The sequence below is a fragment of the Grus americana genome, chromosome Z (genome assembly GCF_028858705.1).
Source record: "Grus americana isolate bGruAme1 chromosome Z, bGruAme1.mat, whole genome shotgun sequence".
In the NCBI taxonomy this organism is placed as follows: Eukaryota; Metazoa; Chordata; class Aves; order Gruiformes; family Gruidae; genus Grus; species Grus americana.
The window spans coordinates 31,691,109-31,712,143 of NC_072891.1; the positions used below are offsets into that span (position 1 = coordinate 31,691,109).

The 21,035-nt window shown below is 54.6% G+C and overlaps 3 protein-coding genes across 3 annotated transcripts in view; 1 reads left to right on the forward strand and 2 right to left on the reverse strand.

Annotated features, from left to right (window-relative positions):
- Positions 1-819: 819 nt before the first annotated feature.
- Positions 820-6,176, reverse strand: LOC129199356 (uncharacterized). Its single transcript, XM_054809690.1, is given in 11 exon segments — positions 820-1,134; positions 1,693-1,782; positions 2,150-2,317; positions 2,901-3,001; positions 3,568-3,637; positions 3,846-3,942; positions 4,444-4,505; positions 4,830-4,935; positions 5,140-5,326; positions 5,681-5,769; positions 6,061-6,176. Coding segments are annotated over 11 exon segments (1,239 nt in total). The 5' UTR covers positions 6,174-6,176; the 3' UTR covers positions 820-978.
- Positions 6,177-9,420: 3,244 nt separating this feature from the next.
- LOC129199357 (sperm-associated antigen 4 protein-like) lies at positions 9,421-18,799 on the reverse strand. Its single transcript, XM_054809691.1, has 7 exons — positions 18,542-18,799; positions 18,366-18,421; positions 15,622-15,668; positions 11,502-11,602; positions 10,751-10,918; positions 10,294-10,383; positions 9,421-9,735 (listed from the first exon to the last, which is right to left on the reverse strand). Exons 1-7 carry the CDS (start codon positions 18,797-18,799, stop codon positions 9,580-9,582), a joined length of 876 nt encoding a protein of 291 aa, XP_054665666.1. The 3' UTR covers positions 9,421-9,579.
- The window catches only part of RCL1 (RNA terminal phosphate cyclase like 1), a 30,615-nt gene continuing 28,341 nt past the window's right edge, over positions 18,762-21,035 (forward strand). Inside the window, exon 1 of the mRNA XM_054810987.1 lies at positions 18,762-18,933. Coding sequence (XP_054666962.1) covers positions 18,798-18,933 — 136 coding nt within the window. The 5' untranslated portion in view covers positions 18,762-18,797. The remainder of the gene's footprint in view (positions 18,934-21,035) is intronic.

Genomic DNA, 21,035 nt, shown 5'->3' on the forward strand with positions numbered 1-21,035 from the left:
TCCATGGGAAACGACGTTTGCACCAATGTGGTGCCCATTTCCTTGCCAACAGAGGACAGTGGCAGTGGAACTGCGGGGCAGCAGCCCACCCACCTCCCCCACCCTGTCCTGTGAATTTGCCTGACGACAATGTAATTGTGCACCTGAACTTGCCTATTCCCACAGTACCTTCAAAGGCAAACGAGGAAAGGCAAGGTGGAAGGAGAGCAGAAGTGCCCAAGCTTTCCCCACAAAGATGCACCCACTGGAGGGAGGGGGACGTTACGCTGGTCTTCAGGCCTCCTCTTGCTATACTTAGCAGGGTAACAGGGGTGACGGCGGACCCAATCAGCTTGAGGCTTCCAAGCTGACATCAGTCTGCCACGAATGGGCGTAGGGCCATACCCTTGCGTAGTGGCTGCCGAAGACGTAGAATCGAACTGGGCAAATCTCCCCGTGACAAAGACAGATGTGTGCGTGTACAGCGTTCAGCTGGCCGCTGGCTGCGTGTTGGGAGTTTCAGGGCAGGGGAACGGTGCCTCTCTTAAAGAGCAGAAGGGCTCAGGCCTCCTCACGCACCTCAGACATCCTTCACGGGTCCCAGACATAGCTGCACCCCATGTGGGCCCCCACTAGACCCCATCCCCAGTGCCAAGGTGCCCCCTGAATGGAATGGGCCCGTGCTGTGGGGATCATGACCCCAAATCGCTGCCAGGCTCTGATGACTCTTTGCCGGGACGAGATATGGGGGGCAGCCCTCACGCCAAAGGATTTTGTCAAGGCACTTAGGCAAGGAAAGGCTACGGGAGCATTGTCTCCTCTTGCTCGGTTAGGAAACATCCCCGTGGGGGAGAGAAAGTGGAAAGCCTGAGGAAGTCCTCAGCCTGCGAAAGGAAGAACTTGGCAGCTTTGAGAGGGCCTCTGCAATGACATTGCTCTGCACCCGACTAACAGCCACATCTCTCTGCTCTGTTTCTCCATTTTCCTGTTTAATTCTTATTAATTAGGGGAGGTCTGCACATGCGTCTGGCTGATGGCATTCGTTCCCGCAATCTTCCCATACACCTGCACCCGACGAATGCACGTGTATCCTGGTTTTCCCCAGTTGCTCTGAATGCCAAGTTTCAAAAACTGAAAGGCTCTGGGGATCCCGTTCTGCAAAGAAACCGTGGCAAAAAGAAGTGTCACTCCTGGCGTGTAAAGAGAGACAGCAGGCTCCGCGCGTCTTCCTCCGCCATCCCGGGCCCCTGCTCCGGGACCAGCTCCCACTCTGGCTGAGGCGGCAGCTTCTCCCTCCTTCCCTTCTCCCACCCAGGTGGCAAGGGACCCCTGTGCCCCTGCAGAGCAAACGCCCAGCCTCAGAGAGCGTGGCGGGCAGCTGTGGAAACCTGAGGCTCGCTGGTGCCAGGGAAGCGGGGCCCGGGGAAAGTCCTGCTGCTGGGGCAAGGTGCTGGGCATCCTCCCTGCCACCTCTGGCCCGGCGGGTGCAGCCAGGCAGCTCCAGGGACCCAGACAGCTGTGTGGCCAACACCGTCTCTGTTCTGCTTTTGCTGCCCTGCCAGATGCCACTCTCCCTCCCGATCCCACCAATGTTGCTCTCGGGCAGGGTTGGGCCCCTGCCCCGGCAGGAACCGTCCGCACTCCCCCCACAAGCCACTTGCTGGCAAAACAGCGTTTCTGCCCTGGCCTCTTGCCCACCCGCATGCACTGTACCTGCAGAGGGAAGGTCTGGGTCGGCTCTTGCTGCATGGCATAGGTGAATGTCCCCAGCAACGTTTCGTCCTCGCCTTCCTCATCCAGTCCCTTGGAGATAAAGCACAGGGGAGCAGGTCAGGCTTGACCCGACCATGAGGATACGCTCATGCCAGATCCGGGCCTGTGATCTGCACCCCACTCCCGCGGTTCCAGCAGGGTCTGGCGGCGCAGGATGCGGTGGGGCTGAGCCTCCTCCTTGTGTGTTGCTCAAGGGCCTGTAGCTCCTGGGCCACAACATGCTGAGGGAGTCTTCGGAGGGGTGACGCCACCCCACATGTCCCTTGAAATGTCCCCTCAGGGAACGGCACTGCTTGGCAGCACACGAATCTCGGCAGACGCGCAGAGAGCAGCAAGTCCCCGTTACAGCTTTTCCCCGCGGCCAGGTCCCAGCCCCCAGTGCCCGGCAGAGACTTACAGAGACAGTGAAATCTCGGGGAGCACTACTGACAGTCCCCAGCGGAGAGGCTGTCTTTGAGGCGTGCTGTATGGTGATGGCCATCGGTTGTACCGGTGCGGGCAACCGGATTAGCACCTCGCTCCGAGACCCTTGGAATGGCCAGCAGTATCCTGGGGAAGCATCCGCCTGAAAACAGAGGGCAAGAGCAATGAACGCGAGGGCAGGATGGGGCCCGCTGCGCTCCCGTGCAGCCAGAAGCAGAGGTGGCACTGCGCCTGCGGGCTGAGCTTGTGCTCGAAATTAATGGCACGTTGGGAAGCGGGAGGAAGAGCCCAGCCGCCTTCCCATCCCGGGAAAGAGGAGAACAGCCAGCCAGTGGGAAACATCTGATACCCTGCACTGGAGCCAGGGCTTTCAAGAAACCTCTCTTTTTGGCCAGCTGCTCTGCAGCCTCCCCCTACCCTCCACTGCCCCATCGGGAGAGGGACAATCAGAGCGGTGGCAGGGAAATGGGGTCTCAAAGGAGAAGCCTCTTCACCCAGCAGCGACCAGGGATGGTGGGCAGGGAGCTCAGCTCAGCTCAGCCCCTTTCCGATGGCAACTGCTGATTCCTAGGGAGCCAAGCCTTATGTGAGACCTCAGGTGTCAGGCACCGGACTGGTGCCATGGCCTTGAGCAATACAGCTGGCCTGACAGGAGACACCCCAGGACTTGCCCCCAACTTTAGAAGAGGCAAGAGAAGCAGCACTGGCGGTTTCTGCTACTGTACCTGCACAAAGGTGTCCAGATGGGGTGGAGCACACAGGAACCAAAACACCCTGCAGAGCCATGCCGAGCTGCTGGACGATCTCTGCAGGTCGATGGCAGACCCTGAAGGGAGAAGAGAGCAGCTGATGGCAAGAGGCCCCAGGCTCGGAGGACCTGGTGGCTGCAGGCGATTTCTAAGGGTGCCCGCCAGCCCCGCATGCAGCACCGCGCCCTCGGAGGTGCCCGGCAACGAGGAGATCCCCGTGCCCGGTGACGGCGTCTCCCTCCCAGCCGCACAAAGAGAAGGTCTGCGGGTGCTGGGAGACAGCGAGCCCCCCCCCCCACCCGCCCCCAGGAAGGGCTGCAGACCCAAGGCAAGGCCCAGCTGCATGGAAAGCAAAGGACGACCTGGCCACTCGCTTTCATTCCCCAGGAAAGCTCAGCAGAGAGGGAGAGGGCAGAAATGTTGTCAGGGTCTTGGCTGGGGCACCAGCGAGGGCTCTGACAGCAGGACTGGGGTGAGCCCAAGGCAGCTGCTCGGCCACAGTCATGTTCTTGGGCTCCGTGATTTGGTCCCACCTCCCTCTGCCTTGGAGAGCAGAGTCTGCAGCAGGGCCTGCTTTCGGCAAGGCCAAGCACGAGCCCAGTGTGATGAGACCTGCCCACCTGGACCTGAGGTGTGTCCGTACCTGCACTTTTCAGAGCCCAGTCAGATGTCCGCATGGTCGCTGACAGTACCTCTCTCATTTGCTGAACTTCCTGGGAAAGACACCAAGGAACAGAAGAAATGACCACGTCAGACCTGGCCAGGAGAAGGGGCTTTACAGCAGAGAAGCTCCAGCAGCAGCTCCTGGCAAAGGGAGGGGCGTGTGGGCTGAGCAGGAGAAGCCCACCAACTGGCCCAGGAATGGCCTTGTTGTGCAGCGCCCTGCTGGTCCCAGCTCTCTTTCCCAAAGTGGAGGATCACCTTCTTCACAGTGCTGATCTCTGCAGTCAGGCGCACCGCTTCATCCCTCAGCTGTTGCATCTCTCGGGATTGTTGCCCCCACACCACGAGCGTGTTCCTGCAGACACCGGGAAAGCCGATCTTGTCAGAGAGCTGCCCAGTCCCTGCCAGAGCCTCCAAGCTCGGGAGGAGCAGAGACAGAGGTGCTCGAGCCCCCTTTTCTTTCCCCGGTTTGCGAGTGCTTCCCTCCCACTCCAGGTTTAGCCAAAGGCCCAGGCAGGAGCCAAAGGCACGAGCCCTGGGCGCTGTGCAAGTGAGTGCAAATAGCATGGGCACGCCTGCCGCTACCCCACCGAGCGAGCGTGCTGCAGGTCTGGAGAGAGGAGAGGGCTCTTACCGCAGGGACCTCAGCTCGCCTGCAGGCTGCCGCAGCAGCACCTGAAAGGGAAAGGCTCTCCGTCTGAGTCCCAGAGCTGCCGTGGCTTTCCAGCACCGGCGAACTCTGGGGAGGCACAGCAGAAGCTGCTGCCGCTTCTGTGGGTCACTGCCTGGAAGCGGAGGACTGGGTGATTCACCCACCCACTCACCACCGGCAGCGCTCCTTTCCTGTCCCACTGACCTGTGGCACGTTCTTTGCCCGCAGCATCCACACGAGCAGCAAGGTCCCGGAGTAAGCACCAGCTGTAATTCACATCACCGAGAAAGTTACTTGACTAGGGTTCCTACCGATCTCTGTAGTCACACTGTCTCCTCCCGCACCAGGGTGGCAAGAGGCTGGCTGGGGACACGGCGAAAGGGTGCAGAGAGAGGTTGCAGCTCCAAGCAGGGACTCTTTCCTTGGGCCTCAGGGCTCTGCACAGCCCCTTGCACCCCACAGCTACACTTCCCCCGCGTGCAGCGAGCATCTCGTGACCTCCCAGCCCCACAAAGGCGGGAGGCTGGAAGAGCCCCACGGGCGCTCCAGTGCTTCTGCCTGACGCTGAAGCTGAAGCTCGCACCCCGCACCTCTGTGCCTCTGCTGACAGCACGCGAATGCTCACCGAGAGCAGCTAGGCTCATCAAGACGAGGAGTGGGACGAGCCTGTCCTTTTTCAGGGTGATGATGTCCTTCCTGAAAAAGAGGGAGTCCTGGTGTTAGCAGTGCTCAAGGGCAGAGCCCTGCACAGGGGGATTTTCTCTTACCAGTTGAGAGGCAGCAATTTATAGTGGAGCCAGGGGGTCTCCTGGTGGGGAGCACCTCCAGCCTCCCCCTGCTTGCCCTTACCCACTGGCACCCCCAGCCTCCACGTCCACACCGGACACGTGTTGTACTCACAGGATGGAGATGCCTGTGCTGAGGCACCTCTGGAGGGAGAGCACGACCACCGCCAGGCTGTAAGTGACACTGAAGACCAGCCCTGGGCAAAGAAACCAGAGAAAAGCTTGAGGACCCTTCTTGAGGACGCCTGTCAGCGCGTCTGCTAGACCCCCGCGGGGAGGTGGGCATTTGGCCTACGCACTCCCTCCCTGTGGGGCAGGGGCAGGGTTATGCCCTGGAGAGGGGGGTGCTGGTTGAACCCTGGGAGCGGGGGCCGGAGGGCCGGGCACGATCCCTTCGCAGGCAAGGCTCTGACGGCGTGCCTGGGGGCCGGGGGGTGGACGAGGCTTTGGCCTCTCAGCCTCTCTACCATACTGGGGTACCCTGTGGTTACTACAGTATCCCACAAAGACATGCACATGGTAGCCGGCTCAGCCATGGTCATGTAGGCGAGCTGGCCCCAGGCCTCCATCAGGGCAGGATGCTGCTGCTTCTGCAGGGCTGTGGGTCCCAGCGGAGCCAGGCAGGCTTGGTGCAAGCACGGGGTGACAGGCAGCACTGAACTTACGCTCAGTTTCTCCAGCACGGCAGCTGCAGCGTGCTGGCCCTTTCCAGCTGGTGTCCTGGTCGTCCTGAGAAAGGGTGCGCCTATGGGAGGAGAAAGACGGAGCACTGTTTTGCACCATCTCCATGCCACGCGAGCTAAGGCCCTGGCCAGAAGACAGGCTTTGGGAAGCCTCTCAAGAGCCGTCCCCACCGTGGTGAGACAGGGCAGAAGCAAGAGCCCCTTCTTACCCCGACTCCCCCACCCGCGGACCCCCTAGCGCCAACCTGCCCACAGCGCTCACCAGCTTCTCCATCATGTCTCCCCAGTCCCCCTTTAGGCTCTGTGGGTCCTACCCGCCAGCTGATGTCCCCAGGAGGAACAAACCCTCGTACCTGTTCCGTAGGACCTGTGTGGGCCCAGCTGCACATCTGTCCATGTTGCAGCTGGCCCTCGTCCTTGGCAGGGCAGTGCCCTGCGCTCTTGTACGAGCCTTTGTCCTCCTCATCTTGGGGAGAAATCAAGCTTCCCTGCACGTTCGTGTGTCCTCCTTCCGCCACAGGAGCGTTGCCTGTCCAGGGGAGGCCACCTGGGCAAGAGCCCCAAACCGATTGCCGGGAGGAGAACGCCTGCCACAGGCACAAAGCCACCAGGACACGGCGAGCTCCTTCCAGGCGGGAGGTTGTGGCCCAAAGTGCCGTGGGGCAGGGCGGCCAGCCCTGACTTCACAGAGGCCAGGCCCCGCACGGTGTGAGGTTGTGGCTGTGACATCACAGACGGAGCTACGGGGGGGGGGGGGGGCAGAGGAGAGACCCCGTCGCCCACTAGGCGCTGTGTTTTGCATTTGTGACTAGACAGTCTTTCCAAAGTAGCCATTGCTTGGGGACTGGCTGGGTGTCGGTCTGCTGGGGCCAACCCACCACAGCCTGTTTGGAGAAGGGAGGGTGTTTGCTGCATGTTTTGTAGCTGTCGGGGGGACCAGGGAGGTCCACGTGTAACCGTGGGATAGGGGCCGTGAAACAGAAACTATAGAATCAGTTTGAGATAATTAGTGTGTAACCAAGGTAATAGGTAATGAAGCTAACTGACCACGGCAATGTACAATGCTGCTATGTTCCATGTACAGTCCCTACCCAAACGGACAATGGGTTCGGGAATATTAATCTTATGAAGTAAATTGCTATGGACAGGTGCACCTACAGCAATGATACTGCGCGTGCCTGCAAGAAGAGGGTCACCCAGCGGACACGGGTGCGTGACCACTGGCGACCACCAGAGACCCCTTGAGGACCACCGACTCAAATCACTGAGCATGCGTGACGGGGAGGAGAATATGGAAATGGCTTCTAAGAAATGATTATCATAGGACTGCCTTTTCCTGGAAAAATAATGACTATGTATGTTTTGATCCTACATAACCTGCGTGTTGGTGATCACCTGGCATGCATGTTGGGTGGAGCTATCCCCCGTGCATCCAGCGCTGCAATAAAGAATGCCTGCCTTTTAACACCGCATTGGTGTTACGAGGTTTATTCCCGGGTTTCAGTGACACGTGCATGGGGACACAGGGTGCTGTGAGGACACTGGGCGTCTGGCATGGCAGCACAGGGTTGGGGAGGGTCCTGAGCAAGGCCCCCTGCCCTCCCCCTTGCCCGGGCAGGGCCAGTGCTGCCGGCTGAGGGTCCCCATGGGGGAAGGAGGGGGCACTGGGTCTGGGTGACACTGGGCTGGGGCTGCACGGGGCTTTGACTTGCTCAGCCCCTCTGGCTCCACATCATCGCGGGGAGCTGCAGCCACCAAAGCGGCCCCAGGCATGTGCCAAGGGGCAGCTGCGTGCCTCCATCCTCCACAAGACCCAGGACCACCCAGGACACCACAACGGCTCCTTCTGGGGTGTGACGAGAGTGAGCGCCTACAGGAGAAAAAGAGAGCGTCCTCCCCGCCGTGCGAACGTGCTCCTGGAGGGTGTGTGGGCAGTAATTTGCACAGTCCTTTAATTGGATGGGTGGTCCCAAACTCCCCCAGCCACCTTTCCCTTTCCCCTAGTTACTGCTGCTTTTTGTTGACTTCAGGCCTCCCTTGCAATCACCCAGCTCTCTCTGGGGCAGGATGTTTCCTTTTTATCAGCTCTTGAAGGATACTCTTTAGCAAAGCATGCTTTTCATCAGTCTTTCGGCTCTTCTTCAAAGGTAGAGCCATTAGCAAATCAAGGTACCGCACTTACCTCTAAGCAGTGCCTAAGCACTAACCCAAACACATTTCTGTCCCTCAAAAGTGGAAGATTCTACTTTGTAGATATCAGTGCTAGCAGGTGGAGGGAGGCGATCCTTGCCCTCTCCTCAGCGCTGCTGAGGCCACATCTGGAGTGCTGTGCCCAGTTCTGGGCTCCCCAGTATGAGACAGTCACGGACCTACTGGAGAGAGTCCCGCAAAGGGCCAGTAAGATGTTGAAGGGACTGGAGCATCCGTCCGATGAGGAAAGGCTGAGACAGCTGGGACGGTTCAGCCGAGGGAGGAGAAGGCACAGGGCGGGGACCTCATCCCTAGACATAAATACCCAAAGGGAGGGTGCAACAAAGGCAGAGCCACGCTCTTTTCAGTGGTGCTCAGTGATGGGGCCGGAGGCACAGACCGAAACTCAGGACGTGCCCTCTGAACATCAGCAAGCACTTTTTGACTGTGACGGTGACTGAGCCCTGGCACAGGTTGCCCAGAGGTTGTAGAGTCTCCCACCACAGCCAGGAGGTATTCAGAAGCCATGTGGACGCAGTCCGGGGCAATCGGCTGTAGGTGGCCCTGCTGGAGCAGGGGCGTTGGACCGGATGGCCTGCAGAGGTCTCTTCCAACCTCAGTCACTCGAGGATTCTAAGCTTACAGCCATCCTCTTGCAGACAGTTGAGCAGATGCTGTTCTTCCAAGCATTTCTGAGAGAGGCTTCCATGGGAAACGACGTTTGCACCAACGTGGTGCCCATTTCCTTGCCAACAGAGGACAGTGGCAGTGGAACTGCGGGGCAGCAGCCCACCCACCTCCCCCACCCTGTCCTGTGAATTTGCCTGACGACAATGTAATTGTGCACCTGAACTTGCCTATTCCCACAGTACCTTCAAAGGCAAACGAGGAAAGGCAAGGTGGAAGGAGAGCAGAAGTGCCCAAGCTTTCCCCACAAAGATGCACCCACTGGAGGGAGGGGGACGTTACGCTGGTCTTCAGGCCTCCTCTTGCTATACTTAGCAGGGTAACAGGGGTGACGGCGGACCCAATCAGCTTGAGGCTTCCAAGCTGACATCAGTCTGCCACGAATGGGCGTAGGGCCATACCCTTGCGTAGTGGCTGCCGAAGACGTAGAATCGAACTGGGCAAATCTCCCCGTGACAAAGACAGATGTGTGCGTGTACAGCGTTCAGCTGGCCGCTGGCTGCGTGTTGGGAGTTTCAGGGCAGGGGAACGGTGCCTCTCTTAAAGAGCAGAAGGGCTCAGGCCTCCTCACGCACCTCAGACATCCTTCACGGGTCCCAGACATAGCTGCACCCCATGTGGGCCCCCACTAGACCCCATCCCCAGTGCCAAGGTGCCCCCTGAATGGAATGGGCCCGTGCTGTGGGGATCATGACCCCAAATCGCTGCCAGGCTCTGATGACTCTTTGCCGGGACGAGATATGGGGGGCAGCCCTCACGCCAAAGGATTTTGTCAAGGCACTTAGGCAAGGAAAGGCTACGGGAGCATTGTCTCCTCTTGCTCGGTTAGGAAACATCCCCGTGGGGGAGAGAAAGTGGAAAGCCTGAGGAAGTCCTCAGCCTGCGAAAGGAAGAACTTGGCAGCTTTGAGAGGGCCTCTGCAATGACATTGCTCTGCACCCGACTAACAGCCACATCTCTCTGCTCTGTTTCTCCATTTTCCTGTTTAATTCTTATTAATTAGGGGAGGTCTGCACATGCGTCTGGCTGATGGCATTCGTTCCCGCAATCTTCCCATACACCTGCACCCGACGAATGCACGTGTATCCTGGTTTTCCCCAGTTGCTCTGAATGCCAAGTTTCAAAAACTGAAAGGCTCTGGGGATCCCGTTCTGCAAAGAAACCGTGGCAAAAAGAAGTGTCACTCCTGGCGTGTAAAGAGAGACAGCAGGCTCCGCGCGTCTTCCTCCGCCATCCCGGGCCCCTGCTCCGGGACCAGCTCCCACTCTGGCTGAGGCGGCAGCTTCTCCCTCCTTCCCTTCTCCCACCCAGGTGGCAAGGGACCCCTGTGCCCCTGCAGAGCAAACGCCCAGCCTCAGAGAGTGTGGCGGGCAGCTGTGGAAACCTGAGGCTCGCTGGTGCCAGGGAAGCGGGGCCCGGGGAAAGTCCTGCTGCTGGGGCAAGGTGCTGGGCATCCTCCCTGCCACCTCTGGCCCGGCGGGTGCAGCCAGGCAGCTCCAGGGACCCAGACAGCTGTGTGGCCAACACCGTCTCTGTTCTGCTTTTGCTGCCCTGCCAGATGCCACTCTCCCTCCCGATCCCACCAATGTTGCTCTCGGGCAGGGTTGGGCCCCTGCCCCGGCAGGAACCGTCCGCACTCCCCCCACAAGCCACTTGCTGGCAAAACAGCGTTTCTGCCCTGGCCTCTTGCCCACCCGCATGCACTGTACCTGCAGAGGGAAGGTCTGGGTCGGCTCTTGCTGCATGGCATAGGTGAATGTCCCCAGCAACGTTTCGTCCTCGCCTTCCTCATCCAGTCCCTTGGAGATAAAGCACAGGGGAGCAGGTCAGGCTTGACCCGACCATGAGGATACGCTCATGCCAGATCCGGGCCTGTGATCTGCACCCCACTCCCGCGGTTCCAGCAGGGTCTGGCGGCGCAGGATGCGGTGGGGCTGAGCCTCCTCCTTGTGTGTTGCTCAAGGGCCTGTAGCTCCTGGGCCACAACATGCTGAGGGAGTCTTCGGAGGGGTGACGCCACCCCACATGTCCCTTGAAATGTCCCCTCAGGGAACGGCACTGCTTGGCAGCACACGAATCTCGGCAGACGCGCAGAGAGCAGCAAGTCCCCGTTACAGCTTTTCCCCGCGGCCAGGTCCCAGCCCCCAGTGCCCGGCAGAGACTTACAGAGACAGTGAAATCTCGGGGAGCACTACTGACAGTCCCCAGCGGAGAGGCTGTCTTTGAGGCGTGCTGTATGGTGATGGCCATCGGTTGTACCGGTGCGGGCAACCGGATTAGCACCTCGCTCTGAGACCCTTGGAATGGCCAGCAGTATCCTGGGGAAGCATCCGCCTGAAAACAGAGGGCAAGAGCAATGAACGCGAGGGCAGGATGGGGCCCGCTGCGCTCCCGTGCAGCCAGAAGCAGAGGTGGCACTGCGCCTGCGGGCTGAGCTTGTGCTCGAAATTAATGGCACGTTGGGAAGCGGGAGGAAGAGCCCAGCCGCCTTCCCATCCCGGGAAAGAGGAGAACAGCCAGCCAGTGGGAAACATCTGATACCCTGCACTGGAGCCAGGGCTTTCAAGAAACCTCTCTTTTTGGCCAGCTGCTCTGCAGCCTCCCCCTACCCTCCACTGCCCCATCGGGAGAGGGACAATCAGAGCGGTGGCAGGGAAATGGGGTCTCAAAGGAGAAGCCTCTTCACCCAGCAGCGACCAGGGATGGTGGGCAGGGAGCTCAGCTCAGCTCAGCCCCTTTCCGATGGCAACTGCTGATTCCTAGGGAGCCAAGCCTTATGTGAGACCTCAGGTGTCAGGCACCGGACTGGTGCCATGGCCTTGAGCAATACAGCTGGCCTGACAGGAGACACCCCAGGACTTGCCCCCAACTTTAGAAGAGGCAAGAGAAGCAGCACTGGCGGTTTCTGCTACTGTACCTGCACAAAGGTGTCCAGATGGGGTGGAGCACACAGGAACCAAAACACCCTGCAGAGCCATGCCGAGCTGCTGGACGATCTCTGCAGGTCGATGGCAGACCCTGAAGGGAGAAGAGAGCAGCTGATGGCAAGAGGCCCCAGGCTCGGAGGACCTGGTGGCTGCAGGCGATTTCTAAGGGTGCCCGCCAGCCCCGCATGCAGCACCGCGCCCTCGGAGGTGCCCGGCAACGAGGAGATCCCCGTGCCCGGTGACGGCGTCTCCCTCCCAGCCGCACAAAGAGAAGGTCTGCGGGTGCTGGGAGACAGCGAGCCCCCCCCCCACCCGCCCCCAGGAAGGGCTGCAGACCCAAGGCAAGGCCCAGCTGCATGGAAAGCAAAGGACGACCTGGCCACTCGCTTTCATTCCCCAGGAAAGCTCAGCCCCTAGACATGTCCCTATACATAAATAGTCAAAGGGAGGGTGCAACAAAGGCAGAGCCAGGATCTTCTTAGTGGTGCTCAGTGACAGGACAAAACGCAATGATGTCACAGTGCATTTGCATCTCTGTGTACTCTGTAAATTAAACCTTATATTATGATTTCATTAGGAAAGCAACACAACAAACAAGGGCTCAATCCCCTTTGTACAGACTAGTCTAGCATGTGAATTCACTAATTCATCACTTAAATTATGAGGTTTCTAACTCAGAATTTCTGTAATTCCTAACTCACTACTTATAACTTCTAAGTCATGTACCTATGACCAAAACATTTACCTAGTCAATGGTGAGAGTGCTTATCCTTCCTCCTCCATCATGGTGCGGGCATGCCCTGTATCACACTGGGAAGTAAAAAAACCTCAGCAGTCCAGCTGCTGTTGGATCCACTTCAAAAACTGGGACAGGTGTTTGGTCAAGCTGGCATTTATGCTGGTAGTTTACAAAACATTTGCCTTGCGGGTCAATACAGCAGTTAATGAAACTAATCAACAGTGAAGAGGCATTTCAGTTTCTTTAAACAGGAACTCATCAGACCAACTGCATTGCAGAGGAGGTAGGTGGTATAGAGAGGATGTTGTCATTGAGAAGTCACATGTATAAAGACTCTTGAAGTATCTTGAACTTACCAGATGGAACATTCCCATTTTTAAATGAAATCACTATGTTACCATTAACAAGTTAAATTGGCAAGACATTGTTTGTCAAGAACAGGTCTGTCAATTGTTTTCAGGCTGTTTTACACGGTACATTTGAGGATTAACATTGCTTCACAGCTAGACTGGCCTTCCTATAAGTGTTCCTATTCCAAATCCATCATATTTGTCTCAGAAAAGCAACTGCTATAATACCCAGAAGACTGAGCTCGTAAATACCACATTGCCTATTATCACTGTAGATAAGAAGTTCCCTGTCCAACTGTGCCTGGGGTTATTACACCGGTTCTGAATTAGAGCACACTTATTTCAGTAAATCCAAATGTCACCAAATGGCTCACCTAATATGTATGCATAGCATCATCCCGTGTCTGCACTGACAAGGAACAGAGGTTTCCTCTAGGTTAAAGGCACACCAGGAAGGAGGTTTTCTAATGTTTTGACCAACTGCCAAATCAGTCATGTAACTTCAGGTCTACTCATGCTCCCACAGATCTGGGACCTGGGAGGAAACGAAAAGCCCTTTACCAGTTCCTCAAAGCATAGGTACAGTCATTCCCTTGCTTCCTAGCATTTAGACCTCCAACAGCATTGTTAGCCTTTCACAACCTTACAGATAGTGCACTGGGACAACATACACTCTGACACACCTTTTGCCTCTTGCTTTTTGCCCAGGCAGCCTTTATTTACTGTAGGAACTTTCTGTTCTCCCTTCCTCTCTCCCAGCTAGATAGTTACTCAGAATCACAGAATGGTTTGGGTGGGAAAAGGCCTTAAAGACCATCTAGTTCCAAGCCCCCTACCATGGGCAGGGACACCCTCCACTAGACCAGGTTGCCCAAAGCCTCATCCAACCTGCGCTTGAACACTTCCAGGGAGGGGGCATCCACAACCTCTTTGGGCAACCTGGTCTGGTGTCTCACCACCCTCATAGTGAAGAATTTTTTCCTTATATCTAAAAGGATATAAGGATATAATTTACCACCACCACCCCCCAAAAAAAACCCCCCACAACCTCCCCCCTCCAAAAAAAAAAACCAACCCACAAAACAAAACCACAGAGTCTTTTCCTACATTGCTTAAACTCTGCTCCAAAACAGATAGCCAGGGACCTCTCAGGAACTTTACAAAGCCAAGCCACCAGTTCAGTTAAGGGAAAATGAACACATGACCCCTCCACTGCTCTCCCCAATCTTCAGCCTGCCTCATCCTCCTCTGGAAACACATCGTGCTCTTCCAAAACTGCTTTCCCAATTCATGGGAAGATTCACCTACCCTTCCCTCTGCCTATTTCTTAATTTATCCCCATTCTACCTCCCCACCCCCACCCTCTTCTAAATAGATCCAGCTGGAGAATCCAGGACCTCATCTTGATCCTCCTTTGTTTGACTGGAAGGCCTGACAGTTTTAAGATCTGACCGGTGGCAGCTCAGCTACGGATGTTGGCTAAGGCTTTTCTCAAACTTCTTTCATCATGTCTCTCTGCTGGAATTCAGGGGAGAACACTAGTCTCTCACTACATGCATAGAGCACAGATCAAGATTAGATCTTGTTTGAGGCCTTAAAAGTGCCAGTAATAGAAATAAAAGAGAAACAAAAAGACTCAATACTTTCGTAGTATTGTATTACTACCTTTGCTCAGCCAAGGAATTTCAGATTCCTGCTTCCTTCCCTCAGCTAGCTAAGGAGGAAATGGAGCAGGCTAGTGTGGGACAGCACTCCAATTTATTTAAAGCTAACAAACAAACAAACTGCAGCAAGTTTCTTCACGGTTCTTGTGGAAATTAGTGTATCACAGGGGATATGAATAGCTTGTGAACCCCTCATGGGTTAGCACCAATTATCTGATGTGGACTATCACTGCTAAGAAGCCTGCACAAATACAGTATTGATCTTATTTCAAAAAATACCTTTGTAAAACAGATAAATGTTCTCCCTGAGTGACTGCTATGATGTCCTGGTGACTATAGCCTTGAAATGCTGCTTACTACAATACTAAATGTGTGACTAAGCAGGTAAAATGTGATCTAGGCTGCAGCCAACATAAAGGAGAGAAGGAAACATTAACACCACAGAAATCTCATTTCAAACTTTTTCTGTGCTTTCATCTACCACAGCAGCTTACAGAAAGGCAAAACTGGCTTATTGTGAGTCAGGTGTGATTCAAAGGCATATTTTACCTGCAATCCAGAACGAAGCACAAAAAAAATAAATGCAGATGCATGAAAAACATTTGTCAGTTTAACAGTAGAATAAGGCATGTAGCTGAATGTTAAAATACAGAAGTTATCCCTTTAAAATTATCGCAGCATGCTCACTCAAGGAAAAGTCCCTGATTTGGGATACATGCTTTCTGCAAGATTCAGTAATAATCCAAGTCTGTCTATATGAAATTGCTCAATTCACAACATGAAACTGCAGGAAGGTAACTGTCATGCAATTCCATAGTTACTAGTAAAGACAAAGTTGAGGACCGTACTAGGCAAATTGTGACAGATATCACTACACTGAATTTGGCAACGGATGCAACTAAAAACAAGAATGGCTTTTACAGGTACATTGGCCAGAAAAGGAAGATTAAATAAAATGTAACCCATGTGGTAAGACAGAAGAGCTGGTGACAACCAACATGGAGAAGGCTGAGGTACTCAACATTTTTTTTTTTTTGCCTCAGTTTTCAACAGTAATCTCTCTTCCCACATCTCTCAGGTCCCTGAACTTCAAGGCAGGGTCTGGATGAATGAAGTCCCTCCCATTGTAGGAGATCAGGTTCAAGACCATCTGAGGAACCTGAACATACACAACCCATGGGACCCAATGAGATGCATCCCAGGGTCCTGAGGGAATTGGCTGATGTAGTTGCCAGGCCACTCTCCACCATATCTGAAAAGTCATGGCAGTCAGAGAAAGTCCCCAGTGACTGGAAAAAGGGAAACATCACGCCCATTTTTAAAGAGGGTAAAAATGAGGATGCTGGGAACTACTCACCAGTCAGCCTCACCTCAGTGCCCAGTAAGATCACGGAGCAGATCCTCCTGGAAGACATGTTGAAACATATGGAAGACAGGGAGGTGGCTGAAGATAGCCAACATGGCTTCACCAAGGGCAAATTGTGCCTGACTAATCTAGTGGCCTTCTACAATGGAGTAACTGCATCAGTGGACAAGGGAAGAGCTACAGATGTCATCTACTTGGACTACTGTAAGGCCTTGGATACAGTCCCAAATAACATTCTTGCTGCTAAATTGGAGAGATACGGGTTTGTCAGATGGACTGTTAGATGGATGAAGAACTGGTTGGTTGGCCTTCTCCAACAAATTAAAGTCAACGGCTCAATGTCAAAGAGGACCTGTAACAAGTGATGTCCCACAAGGGTCTGTATTGGGACCAGTAATATTTAATAGCTTCATCAATGACATAGTGGGATTGAGTGCATCCTCAGCAAGTTTTTGGATGACACCAAGCTGAGTGGTGCAGTTGATACGCTGGAGGGAAGGGATGCCATCCCTTGATAGGTTTGAGGAATGGGCCCATGTGAACCTCATAAGGTTCAACAAGGCCAAATGCAAGATCCTGCACATGGGTTGGGGCAACCCCTGGTATTGATACAGGCTGGAGGATGAAGGGACTGAAAGCAGCCCTGGGGAGAAGGACTTGGAGGTATTCGTGGATGCAAAGCTCCACATAAGCTGGCAACGTGCACTTGCGCCGAGGAAGCCAACCATATCCTGGGCTGCACAAAAAGCAGTGTGACCAGGAGTTTGAGGGAGGTGATTCTCCCCCTCTGCTCTGCTCTTGTGAAACCCCACCTGGAGTACTGCGTCCAGGTCTGGAGTCTCCAGCTCAAGAAAGGCAAAGACCTGAGCCAGTCCTGAGGAGGGCCACAAAAATGGTTAGAGGGCTGGAACACCTTTCCTGTGAGAAAAGGCTGGGGTTGTTCAGCCTGGAGAAGAGACAGCTGTGGGGAGACCTTATTGTGGCCTTTCAGTATATAAAGAAGGCTTATAAGAAAGGTGGAGAGAGACTTTTTACCAGGGCCTGCAGTGACAGGACAAGGGGCAATGGTTTTAAACTGAAAGAGGGTAGGTTTAGATTGGCTATAAGAACTTTTTACGATGTGGGTAGTGAGGCACCGGAACAAGTTGCCCAGAGAATTTGTGGATGCCCCCTCCCTGGAAGTGTTCGAGGCCAGGCTGGATGGGGCCTTAAGCAAACTGATCTAGTGGAGGGCGTCCCTGCCCATGACAGGGGGGTTGGAACTAAATGATCTGTTCCATTATTCTATGATACATAGTTTGCAGATTGGTTTATCAAAATCACAAATGATCCTTATGCACACTGATCAGAAAAGTGCTAGCAAGCTGCTAACAAAAGGAGGTATAGTTCCTGCATAGTTCCTGTAAAGCATTCCTATCGTGGTTAAAAAAAAAATGTTTTAGTCTCTGGAAAACAACTTATTAAGAAAAACAAAAGTGTTATTATTTGTAAGGAAAATTATCTGACCTTTTCTGTTCATGGCTGATGATACCAAACTGTGACTCTCTCAAGGGATGAGAGGCCTTGCAGAGGGATCTAGATAGATTGGAGCATTGGACTGTGATCAATGGGATGAAATTTAACAAGTCCAAATGCGGTATTCTGCACCCGGGACAGATTAACACTGGACACAAGTATAAACTGGGAGAGGGGTGGCTGGAGAGCAGCCCTGCAGAAAGGGACCTGGGGGTGCTGGTTGACAGGAAGCTCAACATGAGCCAGCAGTGTGCCCTGGCAGCCGAGACGGCAAACCCCATCCTGGGGGCATCGAACACAGCATCACCAGCCGGTCAAAAGAGGGGAATACCCCGCTGTACTCAGCATTGGTGCAGCCTCACCTGGAGTACTGTCTGCAGTGCTGGGCCCCACCATTTAAGAAGGATGTGAAGGTCCTTGAATGTGTCTGGAGGAGGGCAACAAAGCTGGTGAGAGGGCTGGAAGGCATGTCCTATAAGGAGCGGTAAGGACTTTGGGCTTGTCTAGTTTGGAGAAAAGGAGGCTGAGGGGTGGCCTCATGGTTCTCTGCAGCTTCCTGAGGAGGGGACGTGGAGAGGGAGGTGCTGAGCTCTTCTCCCTGGTGTTCAGTGACAGGACACCTGGGAATGGTTCAAAGCTGTGCCAGGGGAGGTTCAGACTGGACATTAGCAACCATTTCTTTACCGAGAGGGTGGTCAAACACTGGAACAGGCTTCCTGGAGAGGTGGTCAATGCCCTGAGCCTCTCAGCGTTTAAGAGGCATTTGGACAGTGCCCTTAATAACGTGCTTTAACTTTTGGTCAGCCCTGAAGTGGTCAGGCAGTTGGGCCAGATGATCACTGTAGGTTCCTTCCAGCTGGAACTATTCTGTTCTATCCCAAGAAACCTCTTTCTCTGCACACATAAACGTAGCCTAACAATTGACGCTGTCACACCTCTACTGCAATCCACGTTTCTATTAAAATACAGACTGAAAGCTTAACTCAGTCACTTCTTTAAGGGCAGCTGGGCTCTGCCACTATCATTAAGCGAACAGGCCTGCCTGAAGACTGGAAATCACACTCACTCCTCTGCTTAGATTTCCTTAAGACAGCCAGGGATAAATTACCGAAAAGGACTGTCCGAAGGAACGTCCTCACAGAACCTACCTAATTCGTTCCGACGTGGGGTCAGTACCACGGTGCAGGCACCACGTTCCGTTGCGGGATGTAACTACTCACCCGCCAGCGACTGGCACCTCCGGGGGAGGGGGCTGCTCGGCCACCCCGCAGCCGAGCTTCGGTTAAAACATATATATATATATCTCGATACTTTTAAACTTTTAAAACTTCAGACAAGCAGGTAGGGAGAGCCGAAGCAGGTGCAGTAATTACCGCTCAGCTCTCACCCAGCCCACCTCTCCGAGAACGGCCCGACTCGCGCTCGCTGTCGCGACAAATTCGACCTGCTGGCACGGCACGGCACGGCTCTGCCTGCTGCCTGCCACCGGCAGAGCACGGCACGGCACCGCAGCTCCGGCGGAGGCCGGAGACGGAAGCAAACCTACCGCCGCCAACCGCGCCCCCGGGGCTGTCCCGCCCCTTGCCCTTTGACCCCTCCGTTGTCCCAGCGCTTCCTGTTCCCAACCACGTGGGCGCGGCGGGGGCAGCGGCATGGCGGGTGAGGCGCAGTGTCTCAGCTATGCGGGGTGCAACTTCCTGCGGCAGCGGCTGGTGCTGTCCACGCTCAGTGGGCGGCCGCTGAAGATCCGCAAGATCCGCGCCAAGGAGGAGGACCCCGGCCTCCGCGGTGAGGGAAGAGGTCGGGAGGCAGAGGGGCGGCGGAGCCCCGGCGCCGGCTGTGCTGTGGGCTTGCTGCCGGGCAGGGGCAGCCCCGCACTGGGAGCTGGGGCAGAGCCGGCCCCTTCCAGGAGGGTCCCAGCAAGAAGGCGGGGTGCAGGGTGTCTCGGCTGCGTGCTGCTGTCTCCCCTGGGCGCACCGCACACACGGTGCGGGCGGCGAGTGGCCGGCGCCGTCTCGGATGGGGCTGGCACGCATGGGCGGCGGGGCTTTGGGAGGAGGAGGAGGCGTGGGAGCCACGCGGGGCGATGAAATTGGCCAGAGCAAGGATGCTGTCACCTCCCAGCCTTGTTTTGGTGGGAGCCAACGTGCTGTGGAGAGACTTCGTGCTGGCGGAGGCGCGGCTGTACGCTTGGCTCTACGGCAGTGCCTTTCCACGAGTCAGGCTTTCTCCAGCGTGGGCCCTCGTGGGCCGGTCCGAAACAGCGCACCGGGCGATGGGGGTTCGTGCTGTCCTGCCCGAGCCGCCCCGGTGGGACGGGGCTGGTCCTGCGCCCCCGCCCCGCAGGGCAGCTGGGCTGGCTCCGCACCGGGCGTGAGGCGTCGCGGGTGGGGGAGCGGGAGGCGATGCCGAGCGTGGACATAACCCGCTCGCTAGTTTGCGTGTGAGTTTCACGGACAGCCCCGGAGCTGGTTCCTGTCCCTGTAAAAGTGGTCTCTTCAGTCAAAAGTTGCAGAATTCGCTGGCTTTTTCTGCCACGTGCCCAGCGTCGTGTTCTCTTTGTGGGAGCCCACGTTCCTGCAGCCTTAGTGGGTCAGGGGTTATGCTTTGATTTTTGTCAGGGTTTTGCCCAAATACGTAGTAAAGGTGAAGCATGAAATCCATTTACTTTGTAGTGTTGGAAGCTCTCAGAAGTGAGGAGTTCTTTGAGGGGAAACCTTGCTTGGGGAGTACCCTCTTCATTCCTGTACAGCACCCCAAAGTAAATTTTCTCATTTAACTGAAGTAAGAAGATAATAGGATAGAGATTGAGCAAGAAACATTATGGTAGTGGTGTTCAATTATTTTTTGGGCAAAGTGTGAAGTTCAGAACAGGGGTAGGACCAGCATAGATGCTGCTGTGCCTAGTGAGGAGGCTTCAGTTTATAGCTAGAAATTCTCTTCAGAAACTGTCAAAACATTTTTGGGTGCTTGACTTAACATTTACTGTGACCCAAAGTATTTAGTATTACCATGGGATGTTTGGTGGTGGTGAACTTTGAGGGGTTTGCCATGTTTTTGAAGAGGTGTTTGAATTTCCTTTTTCAAGTATGAGTTAAAATGTAAATTGCAACTGTAACAGAAAAATAGAAACAACAAACCCTGATCTGTGTTGATGATTCAACATGCAATTCTGGCTGCTTTTCATGACTGTAACATTTGCAATGAAAACTCTTCTAACAGGTTTGTTCTCCAAGAAGGAAATGCGTATTCAGAAGGATGTACTCTTGCACTGGAAGGGGTCCCACTGCTGTCATATAAACTTTCACCATAACAGACAGCAGAACCAGCATTGTGTGGCTGGGGCATCAACCATATCATGCAAATATTAACAAACAGTAATTTCTGCAGGTTGCTCTTCGGTTTAAATGTTTATTGCATCCTAGAAGCTTACATAGAAGGAAAAATCTGATTACTGTTTAAGAAGTAACACAAGGTTACTGCTAAGGAAGTTCTGCAACCTACCAATTGTTATGCAGGTGCTGTTAAACTTAAAATCTTAAAACTACCTGTGTTTGGAACTCTGCATATGTTCACATATTTTCCTTGTTATCGAGTCTGTACCAGCTTAGGATGCCTAAATAGTAGAATATTAGCATACTCCTCTTTTTTTTGTTGTTGTTGTTAAATATGTTTGTCTTTTCCGATGTCTCTGAGCAAGAATCCATGCAAACAAGAGAAACTGAGGAATTAGTTGCACATGAACTGCTATAGTGTACACAGTAAGCAAGAAAATAGGCAATGGGGAGACTCGTGTTTCTCTGGCCTTTATTATGTCAATGACCGTTTTGGAAGTGGAAAATTTGAAAGTCTGAAGGTAGCTAATTGTTTGTGAAACAGCTGTGCAGCAG